The following is a 13,711-nucleotide window of genomic DNA, read 5'->3' on the forward strand; positions in this document are numbered from 1 at the left end:
TCTTTCGTTTAAACATCAGCGGATGAGACCAAACTGAAAATGATGCAGGAAGTCAGTGAGAATTTTGAGGTGAGCCCTTATATTTTGCTTATAAAAAAACTTGAAAGGAAAGATGCTTCCTCATTAATTCATGTTAATCCTATTCCACAGAATGTCACATCCTCGCCACAGTATTCTACTTTCTTGGAGCATATCATCCCTCGTTTCCTAACGTTTCTGCAGGATGGAGAAGTGCAGTTCCTTCAAGAGAAACCAACACAGGTGTGCTTTAGTAAAAATCATATTGCATATTGTCTTTATTAAGGCCTCATTCCTGACATTTAAATATACATGAGGTGTCTTTAACTCTTTTTATAGCAATTACGAAAACTTGTCCTGGAGATCATCCACCGAATCCCAACTAATGAACATCTCCGGACTCATGCCAAGAACATCCTTTCTGTCATGTTCCGCTTCCTTGAGGTCAGCTTTCTTTACCTGAATGCCAAGCTTATTCTAATGTAAAGAGCCAATAAAATAGCTTTAGAATTCTCATTTTATAGAGCATTTTTGGACAAATATTTGTATATGTAACTACATGCAAGAGGGACAGCAGAGACACAATGATGAGAGCGATGTACTTTTGTCCAGTGAATGGTACTGTGTAAGATTGTGTGTGTGTGTGTGAACTGTAAAGTACTAATGAGCCTGGGCGCTGAAAGTAACACTGATAAGATCTAAGTGTCCAAATGCTGATCTGTGTAAATTCTTACTTGATTGATTTGTCTTAACAACAAACAAAAAAATAGTGGTTATATAAGGGGAATAAATTACATGAAAATAGAAAACAGTTCATTTAAGTTTCTTACAAAGGAATCAGCAGGTATATTAAATAATTTATTTTACAAATGTAATGCATCGTCTTGTGTGAGTGTGTGTATATTTTATGTTTGAATAATAGCTCTTTGCCTCTGTGCTTCATCATTTAGATTGAAAGTGAGGAGAATGTGCTCATTTGTTTACGGATCATCATTGAACTGCATAAACAGTTTCGCCCGCTGATCTCTCAAGAGGTGAGATGCAGCCTTCTGGCACTCTGTGATGTTGACTAGCATTTACGTTTCCTATGTTTCAGTAAATGTTATTAACTAACATCTTCCTTCCAACTCTTACAGATTCATCATTTTTTGGACTTTGTGAAGCAAATTTACAAAGAACTGCCTAAAGTAGTGGTAAGGTGTTTTCACAAAAAATGGGTTTAAAGTATACGTTTGTGTTAAAAGTATGTGTTTTCTGAACCTATGTCTCTGTCTGTCAGACGAGGTACTTTGAGAATCCTCAGGTTATAGCAGAAAACACAGTGCCTTCTCCAGAAATGGTGGGCATGATCACCTCAGTATTGGTGAAGACCGCACCGGAGCGTGAGGACAGCGAGACCCGGACGGTCAGTACCAACTCCAGCACCTGTGCAAAATCCTCATTAGCTGAGTAGTTTTGACAAATATGATCAGCAGGAACACAATGATGAGAGCGATGTGCTTTAGTCCAGAGAATGGTACTGCGTGTAAGATTGTGTGTCTGCATGTGTGTTTGTGTGTGAGTGAACTGTAAAGTACCAATAAGCCTGGATGCTGAAAGTAAAACTGATAAGATCTGAGTGTCCAAATGCTGATCTGTGTGTCTTAATGAATAAAATCTGGCAATATTCTAGTAGTAGTTGTAGCTTAATGTTATTATGGTATAATTCTTTGATCTTGTTAACACAGTCATGAGTAACACCTGTATTGCATGATCTGATCACAGTTGATCAGCCGCTTTACACATGGTAGTAGCACATCAGTGTGTAAATGTATATTGCTAAAGCAGAAAAACATAATTTTTCCAATTTATTCAGTTGGATGGTTATTTTTTATTTAAAACTTGCTCATAAATGGCAAAACCCTATTTTGTGCAGTGATTGACAGGCAGGTAAGTGGTTTTTCACTGCTGTCTTGGATACATTAAGATGGTTAGCGTTTACTGTGACCACCACAATATGTTACCCTGGACCACAAAACCAGTCTTAAGTGTCAATTTTTTCAAAAGATGTATGGTTTGTTAGGATAGCACAATATTTGACCGAGATGCAACTATTTGAAAATCTGGAATCTGAGGGTGCAAAAAAAGCGAAATACTGAGAAAATTGCCTTTAAAGTTGTCCAAATGAAGTTCTTAGCAATGCATATTACTAATCAAAAATTAAGTTTTGATATATTTACGGTAGGACATTTACAAAATATCTTCATGGAACATGATCTTTACTTAATATCCTAATGATTTTTGGCATAAAAGAAAAATCTATAATTTTGACCCATACAATGTATTTTTGGCCATTGCTACAAATATACCCCAGCGACTTAAGTTTTGTGCTCCAGGGTTCACATATGTGCATTCAGTCACAAAACTTGTTTTTTTTTTGTCCTCTTTGTGGACTGTTTACTTTCCAAGAGTTTTCCAATGCAAATTACATTTACTTTATGTAGACACTAGAGGGCACCCAATTCCTGCTTATGCTCATTCTTGCTTAAGAGTTGCTGAAATGCAGTTGCTTATAGTTTTTTTTTTTTTAAATGTCAACACAAAAAGCAAATCCATATGGGTGCCAAAACAAAAAGTTTTATGGTGACAACTTGTTCAATCTCTCAGTGGCCTCATCCATCTCCTCTTTGTCCTCCAGCATACCATAATCCCCCGGGGATCGCTGTCACTCAAAGTGTTGGCAGAGCTGCCCATCATCGTTGTACTCATGTATCAGGTGAGAGCCCATAAAAACACTAATTCAGTATTGACTATATGCCAGCCATCCTCTTTTTAAAAGGACACGTCCCTCATTTAGACATTTGGCTCGTTTATAAAAGGTGCCGTCAATCAACTGAAACCCATACTTTATAGCTAAATCCATTGTTTTCTCAAACCTGCCACTCTTAGCAAAATGATTGTTGTGATTAGATGTTTTTGCCTTTGTCATTATGAGTTTTAATTGTAAAGGCAATCAGTTTTGAGTCAGAAAATGACAGTCCGCAGCTGTTAGGAAGCTACGATCAAACAAAACACAGCTTTTGTTTCACCTTCTCTGCATGCTATCATTATACATTTGACCAGCAGGTGTACTTCTTTTTTTTCGGCTTAAAATATAGCAGCCACAAATATCACGATACTGCTTTCAGAAGTATGGCATGAAAATTTTCTCAAATCCTCAGGGTTTATGATTCGTTTTTAAAATTATTGTATTTATTGGTGGAATTTGCCTTTGAGTCAGACTCTAAAGTTCTGTTTTGAATCCATGAATCTTATAAATGGTGTAAAATGTTATGCAACAATGTTTCAAGCAGGGGTCTACTTTCTGTCTGTTGCCCCGCTGTTATTTGATGCACTAATTGCTTTCCTGTATGGCATTTTTCCTAGCTGTACAAACTGAGCATTCACAACGTGGTGTCGGATTTTGTGCCTCTTATCATGAACACCATCATGCTGCAGGTGTCTCCGCAGGCTCGGTCAGTGAACTCTTGCGTCTCGTTGAGCGGGTGGTATCACATCACCGCTAATGCATTTCATAGATGCAGTTTAACACATAGTGACATTTAATGCTTTTCCTGGTTTCTGCCCGTGACAGGCAACACAAACTGTTCAACAAGGAGCTGTATGCAGATTTTATCGCCGCACAGATCAAGACCTTGTCATTCCTCGCTTACATTATCCGGATCTACCAGGTAGCGTGGCATCATAGCTCAACCACCTGTTTATTAAACTTTTCTAAACTTGTTTTAATACTCATGCAGTGACTAATGTGGCAATGTTAAACGTTGTGTGTCAGGACTTGGTTGGGAAGCACTCCCAGCAGATGGTGAAGGGGATGCTGCAGCTGCTGTCTAACTGCCCCCCTGAGACTGCTCACCTGCGGAAAGAGCTCCTGATCGCTGCCAAGCACATCCTCACCACCGATCTACGCAGCCGTGAGTCATCCACTGCTAAACACTTTGCAGATTGTTGGCAGATATTCCCAAATAAGATATGCAAAGCGTTCGCTATTGTAGGAGCGCTCGCATCTGGTGTTAATTATCATGGGGTACCGCTTTGATATGTAACGGCTGCATTCTCTTTGAGCTTCACCTCTCAATCAATAGCATTTGAGAGAGGAATCTGATACACTCTTCTAAATCATTAATCCTGTAGAGAAGGTTAAATGAATCGATGAGAAACCCTGACTGTTGAGCTCTGGCATTGATGTATCTCATGGTTCATAGGCCCCTGAGCTGTTTCGGTGGGCTTCAGAGCCTGCGATGGCATCTGATAAAGTCTGTTTGTGTTGCAGAATTCGTTCCATGCATGGACAAGCTTTTCGACGAGTCAATACTCATTGGCTCAGGATACACTGCGAGAGAGACGCTGAGGTAAGAATGCAGATTAACCCTCTATAAACCAATATTATGTTTCAAGTATAAGCAGTCTGTGCAATTTGCAGGGCACACATTTAACCCTCAAAGCCTAGTAAGCTGCCTACCTAGGCAGCATTGCAAGGCATTGCAGATCCGCTCATGAGGCTAAGTGTCTTTTTAAAAAGTAGGGAGCACTAAACCAATATTATGTTTCAAGTATAAGCAGTCTGTGCAATTTGCAGGGCACACATTTAACCCTCAAAGCCTAGTAAGCTGCCTGCCTAGGCAGCATTGCAAGGCATTGCAGATCCGCTCATGAGGCTAAGTGTCTTTTTAAAAAGTAGGGAGCACAGTTATGACTCATTTTGGCCAAATTCTAAGGTAGGATACATGCTGTGCTCTGCAGAGAAGGCAATCCCAAAATGCATTTCAACAAGCAAATTAAAAAAGTATGTTGGCAAATAATATGCTTTTTTTTTTTAAAACCACTTACAACATAAAATCCAAATGCACAAAGCTCGGCACTTTCAACAATAGAAGGATACATGCATTGAGAAAAGAGAGAGGTGTCTTTTTAAAAAGTAGGGAGCACAGTTATGACTCATTTTGGCCAAATTCTAAGGTAGGATACATGCTGTGCTCTGCAGAGAAGGCAATCCCAAAATGCATTTCAACAAGCAAATTAAAAAAGTATGTTGGCAAATAATATGCATTTTTAAAAAAAAAAACACTTACAACATAAAATCCAAATGCACAAAGCTTGGCACTTTCAACAATAGAAGGATACATGCATTGAGAAAAGAGAGAGGAAATAATAAATTAATAAAACCAAATTTATAAGACTGGCGCATAATGATATACCATTCCTCAAAGTATTACAATTATATTATCAAGATATAGAGTCCAGATATTTTGAAAAGATTCCGTTGACGAATGGCAAAGCGATATGTTGATTATAAATTAACATGTATTTATTATTGAAATTGTAATATTAGAGATGTTTATTAAAAATATCAGCTGATAGATATATGCTGATAATTATTTTCGTGTTATGGATGGAATTATTAATTAAATCAGTTGTTTTAAATGCTACAAGTGATTTACAGTGGCATGATGATGATGGCAAAGGTAAATGTAAAAACAGAGAACATAAGCATACACAAATTAAATGTCCAGAATCGTCCAATATGATAACTAAAAATAAATCCGATAACAGCTGGTCATCAATGGTGATACTGACACATTGTTTCATTCATTTAAGCAGAATATAATGTTAATTTGGGTTTGAGTCGTTCATTCATCACGTGACAGTCTCATTGGTATAAGGCTATGCAGTCTGTGCCGGAAACAGAAATGAAGACTCAGAAGATGAACTAATCATTTCTGTATCTTGTACAGAACCTATAGGATGTTGCACATGTGCGGTCAACACAGAATGAACGAATCACTCTCTGTGAGCAGCTGATAGATATATGCTGATAATTATTTTCGTGTTATGGATGGAATTATTAATTAAATCAGTTGTTTTAAATGCTACAAGTGATTTACAGTGGCATGATGATGATGGCAAAGGTAAATGTAAAAACAGAGAATATAAGCATACACAAATTAAATGTCCAGTATCGTCCAATATGATAACTAAAAATAAATCCGATAACAGCTGGTCATCAGTGGTGATACTGACACATTGTTTCATTCATTTAAGCAGAATATAATGTTAATTTGGGTTTGAGTCGTTCATTCATCACGTGACAGTCTCATTGGTATAAGGCTATGCAGTCTGTGCCGGAAACAGAAATGAAGACTCAGAAGATGAACTAATCATTTCTGTATCTTGTACAGAACCTATAGGATTTTGCACATGTGCGGTCAACACAGAATGAACGAATCACTCTCTGTGACAACTCACCGTTCCTGTCATATTAAAGATTTGTTCAAAATGAACAAATCGTTCAAGAACGACCCATCACTAGCTACGACTTGTACCAAGTGACCGCTATATCACCTGACCACCGCAGGCTCTGTTTAGGCATTGATAATGTGGACATATACTGCGTTCACGCCATATCGTAATTACCGTAATTTTCAAAATGAACAAATCGTTCAAGAACGACCCATCACTATCATGCATCCTCTTGAAAAATTAAGTCTATGTCCAGTATTTAAGCGTGCTTTTTGTTCTTAACAAAACATTAAAACTATTAAGCAACATATTGTTAGCTTGGCAACAAAATGTTGTGAGAAGCACTTTTTATATGTAGAGGGTAGGGCTGGGCGGTATATCGAGTTTGTACGATATATCGATATTTTCTTTATAAGTGATTCGATATGAGGCAATACCGTTTATATCGATATACAGTAGTTTGATATGAGCGCATCTGAAAATATAGCGGAGGACACAGACTGAGCTGCTGCGGAGAAAAGGCATAATCCAATTTGTTCTAAACATGTGACAAGCTTCATATTAAGGTCTTTAAAAACTGGTAAGACATAGTTTATAGTTTGGTTTCGCATATTAATTTAAGTGGCTCAGCCCGTCATTTGCTCTGACTGAAAGGCTGCATGTGCCGCTGACAGAGACACTCGGCTACTCGCGCTGTTTAGTGTGTTTGAGATGTGCTGTCTTCCTGAATGCATAACTTACATTTCACATGTTTAGTCTCCATCTGTAAATGTTAGAAAGCCATGGGAATATTTCCATTTTTCTGTCAGAAGTGCATGAGCCTTCTGCTTTTGGATTTTCCGCTAAACTTCAGTGAACGAGCGCCGCCGCGCGCCAAACAGACAGAGCTCAATTAAATAGGAGTGCAATAATTCTGACTAAAATATACATTTCGCTGAAATATTTGTAGTTGGACAAGAAATGTGACATGTAGAATTTTAAACCTACAAGTAAGTCTATTTTTATGATAGCACTGACTGTAAAGTGACTGTAATGGGGTAATCAAAATAGCCTAACACAACTCTGTGCTTTTGTTCTAATTTATTTTCAGTTTATTTATTCATTTTTAGTTTATTGTGAATTTAACTTCCACTTTAAAAGCCTTATTTTTGTTTATAGATTGCAATGTTACAATGTTAGAATGAAATGTGATTTTAACCCTTTTTTGCACATAATATAAATGCTTACATGGTTGCATTCACTTTATTTGTTTTCATAGCCTATAATATGTATTGTTTTGTTGGACAACATTGGGCGGTAAGTGAAATATATATATTAAATAAAAAAAATTCAAAATCCAAATGGAAAAACGAAAATACCGAGATATATACCGTATATCGCAAATCGGCCAAAATATACAGAGATATGAATTTTTGCCCACATCGCCCAGCCCTAGTAGAGGGTTACAAGGCAGTCACTTATAAGGTTCTATTTCTTTTCGGTTGCTCTCTTAGAAGGCAGCTGACTATGTAGACAGCAAGGTAGCTGACTAGGTTTTGGAGTGGAACCAGCCATAATTATAAAGTGTTCATGTTATTGTCATTTTTCAGTGTGGCTAGAGGCCACAATCTTTTTCCTTCCAAGTTTCTTTGGAGAAAAAAAAGTTAGAGTTCATCAAGTGCAACATATCAGAATTGATTGTTAATGGTGCGTGACTTAGCTGAGTTGCCCCACTGGGCAGAAGTGATCCAGGTGCCCGTCTTCATGTGCCAGGCTGTCCTGGCATTGCCCCCACTGTCTGTCTCCCTGCCCCAGATGTCATATGCCTGCCAACACCACCCCTCTTTCATCCACGGCTTCCATCAGCCTTCAGCAGGCAAATTTGGCAGGACTCAAAATCTGTCAAAGCCATTAGTGTCGTTTATTCTGAAACTTTGCCTGAAATCCCCCTAGTATCGACCCAAGATATTATTATTAGCCAAGGCTGAGAGCTATTTGTTCTTTGAGGGTTGGTTTTGATCAATTTCAGGCTGGGGATTCCACACCACAAGAGTAGGGATGTCTGTAACAAGTCAATAGCACTATAAAATGAAAATAAAATGACGTTACACTATTGTTTAAAAGTTTGGGGTCAGTAAGATTTTTGAAACTAATAGTTTTCTTCAGCAAAAATGCATTAAATTGATCAAAAGTGTCAGTAAAGACATTTATATTGTTACAGAAGATTTCTGTTTCAAATAAATGTTCTTTTGAACATTTTCATCTGTGAAAATGCTAAAAATCTTTTGAATGGTAGTGTACATTTGTGCATGAGCAAATGTAGTTAAACATGGCCGTTTTGGTGAAGGGTTAAACAATGACTTGTGTCTCATGCAAACAGGCAGGCCAGTAATGGAGAGTACCATGGTATCGAAATTGCTTCTGAGAATCGTGAAATTGTACTAATATTGGTATCAACTGTTGAAGTTTCAGTTTTGTCACAACCCTAAAGGTGATGATACAAGGGGCAACTTTTTTGAGCAATGTTGCTTGGGCACAACCAATTTCAATCTGGATACTTTAGATCGGTCGTGTGTCTCACCTGGTTACCCGTTGACAGCAACATTGCTCAAAAAGTTGCCCCGTGTATCATCACCTTAACAGAACTCCTCTAGAAAGCTTAGATTATGTTGTCTAACAGTGAGTCTCTTGATGTTTCAGGCCCTTGGCATACAGCACACTAGCAGACTTGGTGCACCATGTTAGACAGAACCTCCCGTTGACGGACCTCTCCCTGGCTGTGCAACTGTTCGCTAAGAATATTGACGATGAGTCCCTCCCCAGCAGTATCCAAACCATGTCCTGTAAGCTGTTGCTAAACCTTGTAGACTGCATCCGATCAAAGAGCGAACAGGAGAATGGAAACGGCAGAGACATTCTCATGAGAATGCTGGAGGTGAGGTAGACGTTGTGATTGTAATAACAATGGGCTACAAGATGCCACTGACTGGCCATATGTAAATGCATTTGTAAAGCACAAAAATATTGGTCTGACATTATATGATTTCTATATTCTCAGGTGTTTGTGTTGAAGTTCCACACCATTGCACGGTACCAGCTGGTATCTATCTTTAAGAAGTGCAAGCCCCAATCAGAGATGGGTGTGGTGGACTGCATCCGATCAAAGAGCGAACAGGAGAACGGAAACGGCAGAGACATTCTCATGAGAATGCTGGAGGTGAGGTAGACTGGCACATTAGCCTGTGTAAACTACGTTGTGATTGTAATAACAATGGGCTACAAGATGCCACTGACTGGCCATATGTAAATGCATTTGTAAAGCACAAAAATATTGGTCTGACATTATATGATTTCTATATTCTCAGGTGTTTGTGTTGAAGTTCCACACCATTGCACGGTACCAGCTGGTATCTATCTTTAAGAAGTGCAAGCCCCAATCAGAGATGGGTGTGGTGGACACAGGGGCATTACCAGGAGTCCCAGCCACCCCTACTGTAACTACACCCGCCTTACCTCCACCTGCACCCCCAACACCTGTCACCCCTGCACCACCACCGGCCACACCTTTTGATAGACCTGGGGACAAGGAGGACAAACAGACCTTCCAGGTGTCCGACTGTCGCAGTCTGGTGAAGACTCTTGTGTGTGGAGTGAAAACTATCACATGGGGCATCACTTCTTGTAAAGCTCCTGGAGGTGAGATGGATGAACTTTTACTTGGCTTTAGATTGGGCCAAATCATTTAATGTTAGTTCTGTTTAACATTTTCTTTTTGTCTGGTCTGTTGAAGTTTGTGAAGCCTGTCAAAGTAATTAAAGGGCTACCTCTGCTCAGCATTCCCATTTGAGTATTCTCACCTTGGTATTAGTGGTCGGCCGATATACAGTATCGCCGATAAGTTTTCCTCTTTGGCTGATGCGTTCGAGGTGGGACTTTTATTTTGACGGCGCTGAGAACAGCAGCACCTGAGCACACAGTGCTTACATTCTCCCTCTTGTTCGCTGTGGTTGTTCAGTTCTGTCTAATATGGATTATCTAATACGTATGTCTAATAATCAGATAGAACGGTTAAACAAAGGAATTAAAATGTATACAAAAAGTATTGTAACGATTGCTTTTATATTATTAGTAATAGAAAGGCAAACGTTATAATACTTATTTGCTGTCAGCATTCAGCAAATACGCATTTATATAATTTAAACAAATCTTTGAATGTCTAATAAACATCTAATTTCAAAAACCTTGCAAACTTAGTCGGATCCAGTTGTGAGATCTTGTGAAGTGTGCATTTGTATCCTGCATGATGGCGTGTTCTTTGCATGACGGTCGATCCGTGAGAATTGAATGTGGACAGGAGGAGAGTTCAGCTTCACTGGAGACGCGCGATCGACAAACTTTAAACTCGTGATTTTAAATTATGCTGTGCTTCATGCATTTGCCCACTGTATATTCATGTCATTTTCGCTGTGTGCTGTATGTAAAATGAGTGTTACCTTGACTTTATTTGAAAAAATTATGATTAATGCACACAAACTTCCCAGAATACTGAGTGCCCTGTTGGTTACAGTGTTTACTTCCTTTTTAATTATATTTTTATTATATATTTATTTGTGAAAAATACTTTGTCATCTAAAGTATAAGTACGTTTATTTAACACATTTATTTTTTAAATACGTTTTCAAATGATTTCAAATTTCTTAAATATTAATTAAAATAAATACAATTATATTGGCTTTATATCGGCCATCGGCCACCCTGCTTTCCAAGATATCGGCATCGGCTGTCAAAAAACTAATATTGGTCGACCACTACTTGGTATTGTTGTATTACAGAGGCACAGTTCATTCCCAACAAGCAGCTCCAGCCCAAAGAAACACAGATCTACATCAAGCTGGTGAAATATGCCATGCAGGCCTTGGACATCTACCAGGTACGACCGTCCACTGATTACCACACCAAAACACAAATCCTTACACAAAGTCGTAAGACCAGAATGGCTGAGGTGTGTAAAACTGAAAGTCCTATTATGTTGCCACATCTCAGTACGTAAAAAAATAATTTTATCCAAGCGCATGTGATACTGAGAGCTGAAGTTTACAGCTTATCACAGAGCCAACCCCCTTTTGGCTAGGTACAGATTGCCGGCAATGGGCAGACGTATGTTCGTGTGGCTAACTGTCAGACGGTGCGGATGAAGGAGGAGAAGGACTATTTTAAATAAATGCTGTTCATTTGAACTACTTATACAGCAACACATCCTGACATTTTTTTATTATCATGGTATCTACAAATTAGGGCTGGACAATAATTCAATATCAATATGCATCACGATATAATTTTTTTTCAATAACGGTGATATGATTTTTAAACACATTTCCTATATTTCGATATACATTACCAGTGTTTCTCATACATTGATTTATTTGTGGCGTTTTACTTCCTTGAGTAAACATGAGCACTGCACTTTCAAAATCAAAACGCGTCGCGGGTGTTTTATATGAATGTATCTCTGAAGGGAACCGACTGTCTTCAGAAAAGTTTCGATGGCATTTTTATTTTATCTGATAAAGTAGCATTCTATGCGGAGCTGCTTTGTTTACAGCCATTACTGGGGAAACCGCTAGTTCTACCGCTCTCACAGCGCCTCCTGCTGGCAGACAAGCAGTTTGCATTTTCAATAATAAGCCCGTCTCCAGCAACATACTTTTGTTGTTGCTCAATTTTTTTGTTTTCTGCAGCAACTCGGAGCACTTTTCATACTCTTTATCCTGGCTGAAGCACATTTGTTTCAATCTATAAGAATAATCAGCCTACACTACCAGTCAAAGGTTTAGAAATTAATACTTTTATTTAGCAAGGATGATTTAACTTGATCAAAAGTGATGATAAAGACATTTATAATGTTACAAAATATTTATATTGCAGATAAATGCTGTTCTTCTGAACCTTCTATTCATCAATGAAACCTGAAAAAATTAAACGCTGTTTTCAATATAATAATAAATGTTTTTGAGCAGCAAATCAGAATATTAGAATGATTTCTGAAGGATCATGTGACTGGAGTAATGATGCTAAAAATTGAGCTTTGAAATCAAAGGAATAAATTACATTTTATATATATGTAAATTTATATTTTATATTTCCAAATGGAAAACAGTTATTTTACACAACTGCTTTCGACATTGATAATAGGAAGAAAAATTTCATGATCACCAAATCAGCATATTAGAATTATTTCTAAAGGATCATATCACACTGGAGTAATGGCTTCTGAATTTTCATAATATTACTTTTTTTTTGTTTTACTGTATTTCTTGATCAAATAAATGTAGTCTTGGTTAGCATGAGACTCATTTAAAAAAAAAACATACTGACTCCAAACTTGAATGGTAGTGTAATTGTCTGTCAAATCCATGTTTAGTAAAATATAATAATTATATATATATATATATATATATATATATATATTTTAAAATATATATTTTTTTTTTTTTTTTTTTTTTTTTTTTTTTTTTTTTTTTTTTAAAAAACAGTTTTTAAGGGCAGAGTTTAGGTAAGTTTGTGAGCGCAGAGCTTATTTGAGTACAGCTGATTACTGGGGAAACCTGATCTCTCACTCTCTACAAGCACCTCCTGCTGGCAGAGAATGAATTTGCATATATATGCCGCCACAAATAGAGTGCAAGTCTGAGGGAAACACACCACTTCTGTTATGAATATTATTCAATATTTTAATTTGAATGTCGGATTGAAATGAACGCTGTTATTGGAGTAGTTAATCGTTAGCATAAGTGCAGCTAACGCTAATATAATTAGCATTAGAATGAAGTTAATGCTCATATAACTTTTATTAGGGTAAAAAAAAAAAACAAGGAGGACATGATTACTATTTTTACACACCAGAGGCTTTTAAATGAATTGTGAATCTAAAATGTTCGTGTTAGAGAATGTACAAATGGTTAACATTGTGTCATATCAGTCAGAAAAGCAGTTCTAGGCTTTTTTTTGTTGTTTTTTTAAACTAAATTAGTTGTTATTCTTGGCTGAGTAACTCTTGAAGGTTTTCAAAAGCCCTTTAAAATTAAATATGTATGCAGTTTGGATTAAATGAAAGTATAGTCAAATTTTTTAATTAGCATATTTTTGTGTTTTGCTTTGGTACAGAGAACCGCGGATTTTCACTGGTATTGGTACCGAATACTGAAATTTTGGTACCGTGACAACACTATACTGCAGTATGATTAAATATATTCTCTGTAGGCCTGTCGCAATAATCAATATATCGACTTATCGCGCAATATATGTACATGACCTCAATCATTTTTGGTGACGCAATATATCGCCCAGTATATTTACTTAAAAATTTATGTCACCATGTTTTGCACATTCCACTTGAGCCAGTGTCTTTTGCAGCTTCTCGTACATAACGTGGTGT

The 13,711-nt window shown here is 37.4% G+C and overlaps 1 protein-coding gene across 1 annotated transcript in view; it reads left to right on the plus strand.

Annotated features, from left to right (window-relative positions):
- Positions 1–13,711, plus strand: part of LOC107594200 (transformation/transcription domain-associated protein-like) — an 89,731-nt gene that overhangs the window by 3,099 nt on the left and 72,921 nt on the right. The window contains exons 2-16 of the mRNA XM_016284162.1: positions 20–69; positions 151–261; positions 358–462; positions 969–1,052; positions 1,155–1,211; positions 1,298–1,423; positions 2,696–2,773; positions 3,424–3,512; positions 3,632–3,728; positions 3,833–3,971; positions 4,331–4,409; positions 8,977–9,211; positions 9,642–9,972; positions 11,109–11,206; positions 11,408–11,488. Coding sequence (XP_016139648.1) covers positions 20–69; positions 151–261; positions 358–462; positions 969–1,052; positions 1,155–1,211; positions 1,298–1,423; positions 2,696–2,773; positions 3,424–3,512; positions 3,632–3,728; positions 3,833–3,971; positions 4,331–4,409; positions 8,977–9,211; positions 9,642–9,972; positions 11,109–11,206; positions 11,408–11,488 — 1,760 coding nt within the window. The remainder of the gene's footprint in view (positions 1–19; positions 70–150; positions 262–357; positions 463–968; positions 1,053–1,154; positions 1,212–1,297; positions 1,424–2,695; positions 2,774–3,423; positions 3,513–3,631; positions 3,729–3,832; positions 3,972–4,330; positions 4,410–8,976; positions 9,212–9,641; positions 9,973–11,108; positions 11,207–11,407; positions 11,489–13,711) is intronic.

This window comes from Sinocyclocheilus grahami, unplaced genomic scaffold, assembly GCF_001515645.1.
Source record: "Sinocyclocheilus grahami isolate Dianchi unplaced genomic scaffold, SAMN03320097.WGS_v1.1 scaffold180.1, whole genome shotgun sequence".
Taxonomy (NCBI): domain Eukaryota; kingdom Metazoa; phylum Chordata; class Actinopteri; order Cypriniformes; family Cyprinidae; genus Sinocyclocheilus; species Sinocyclocheilus grahami.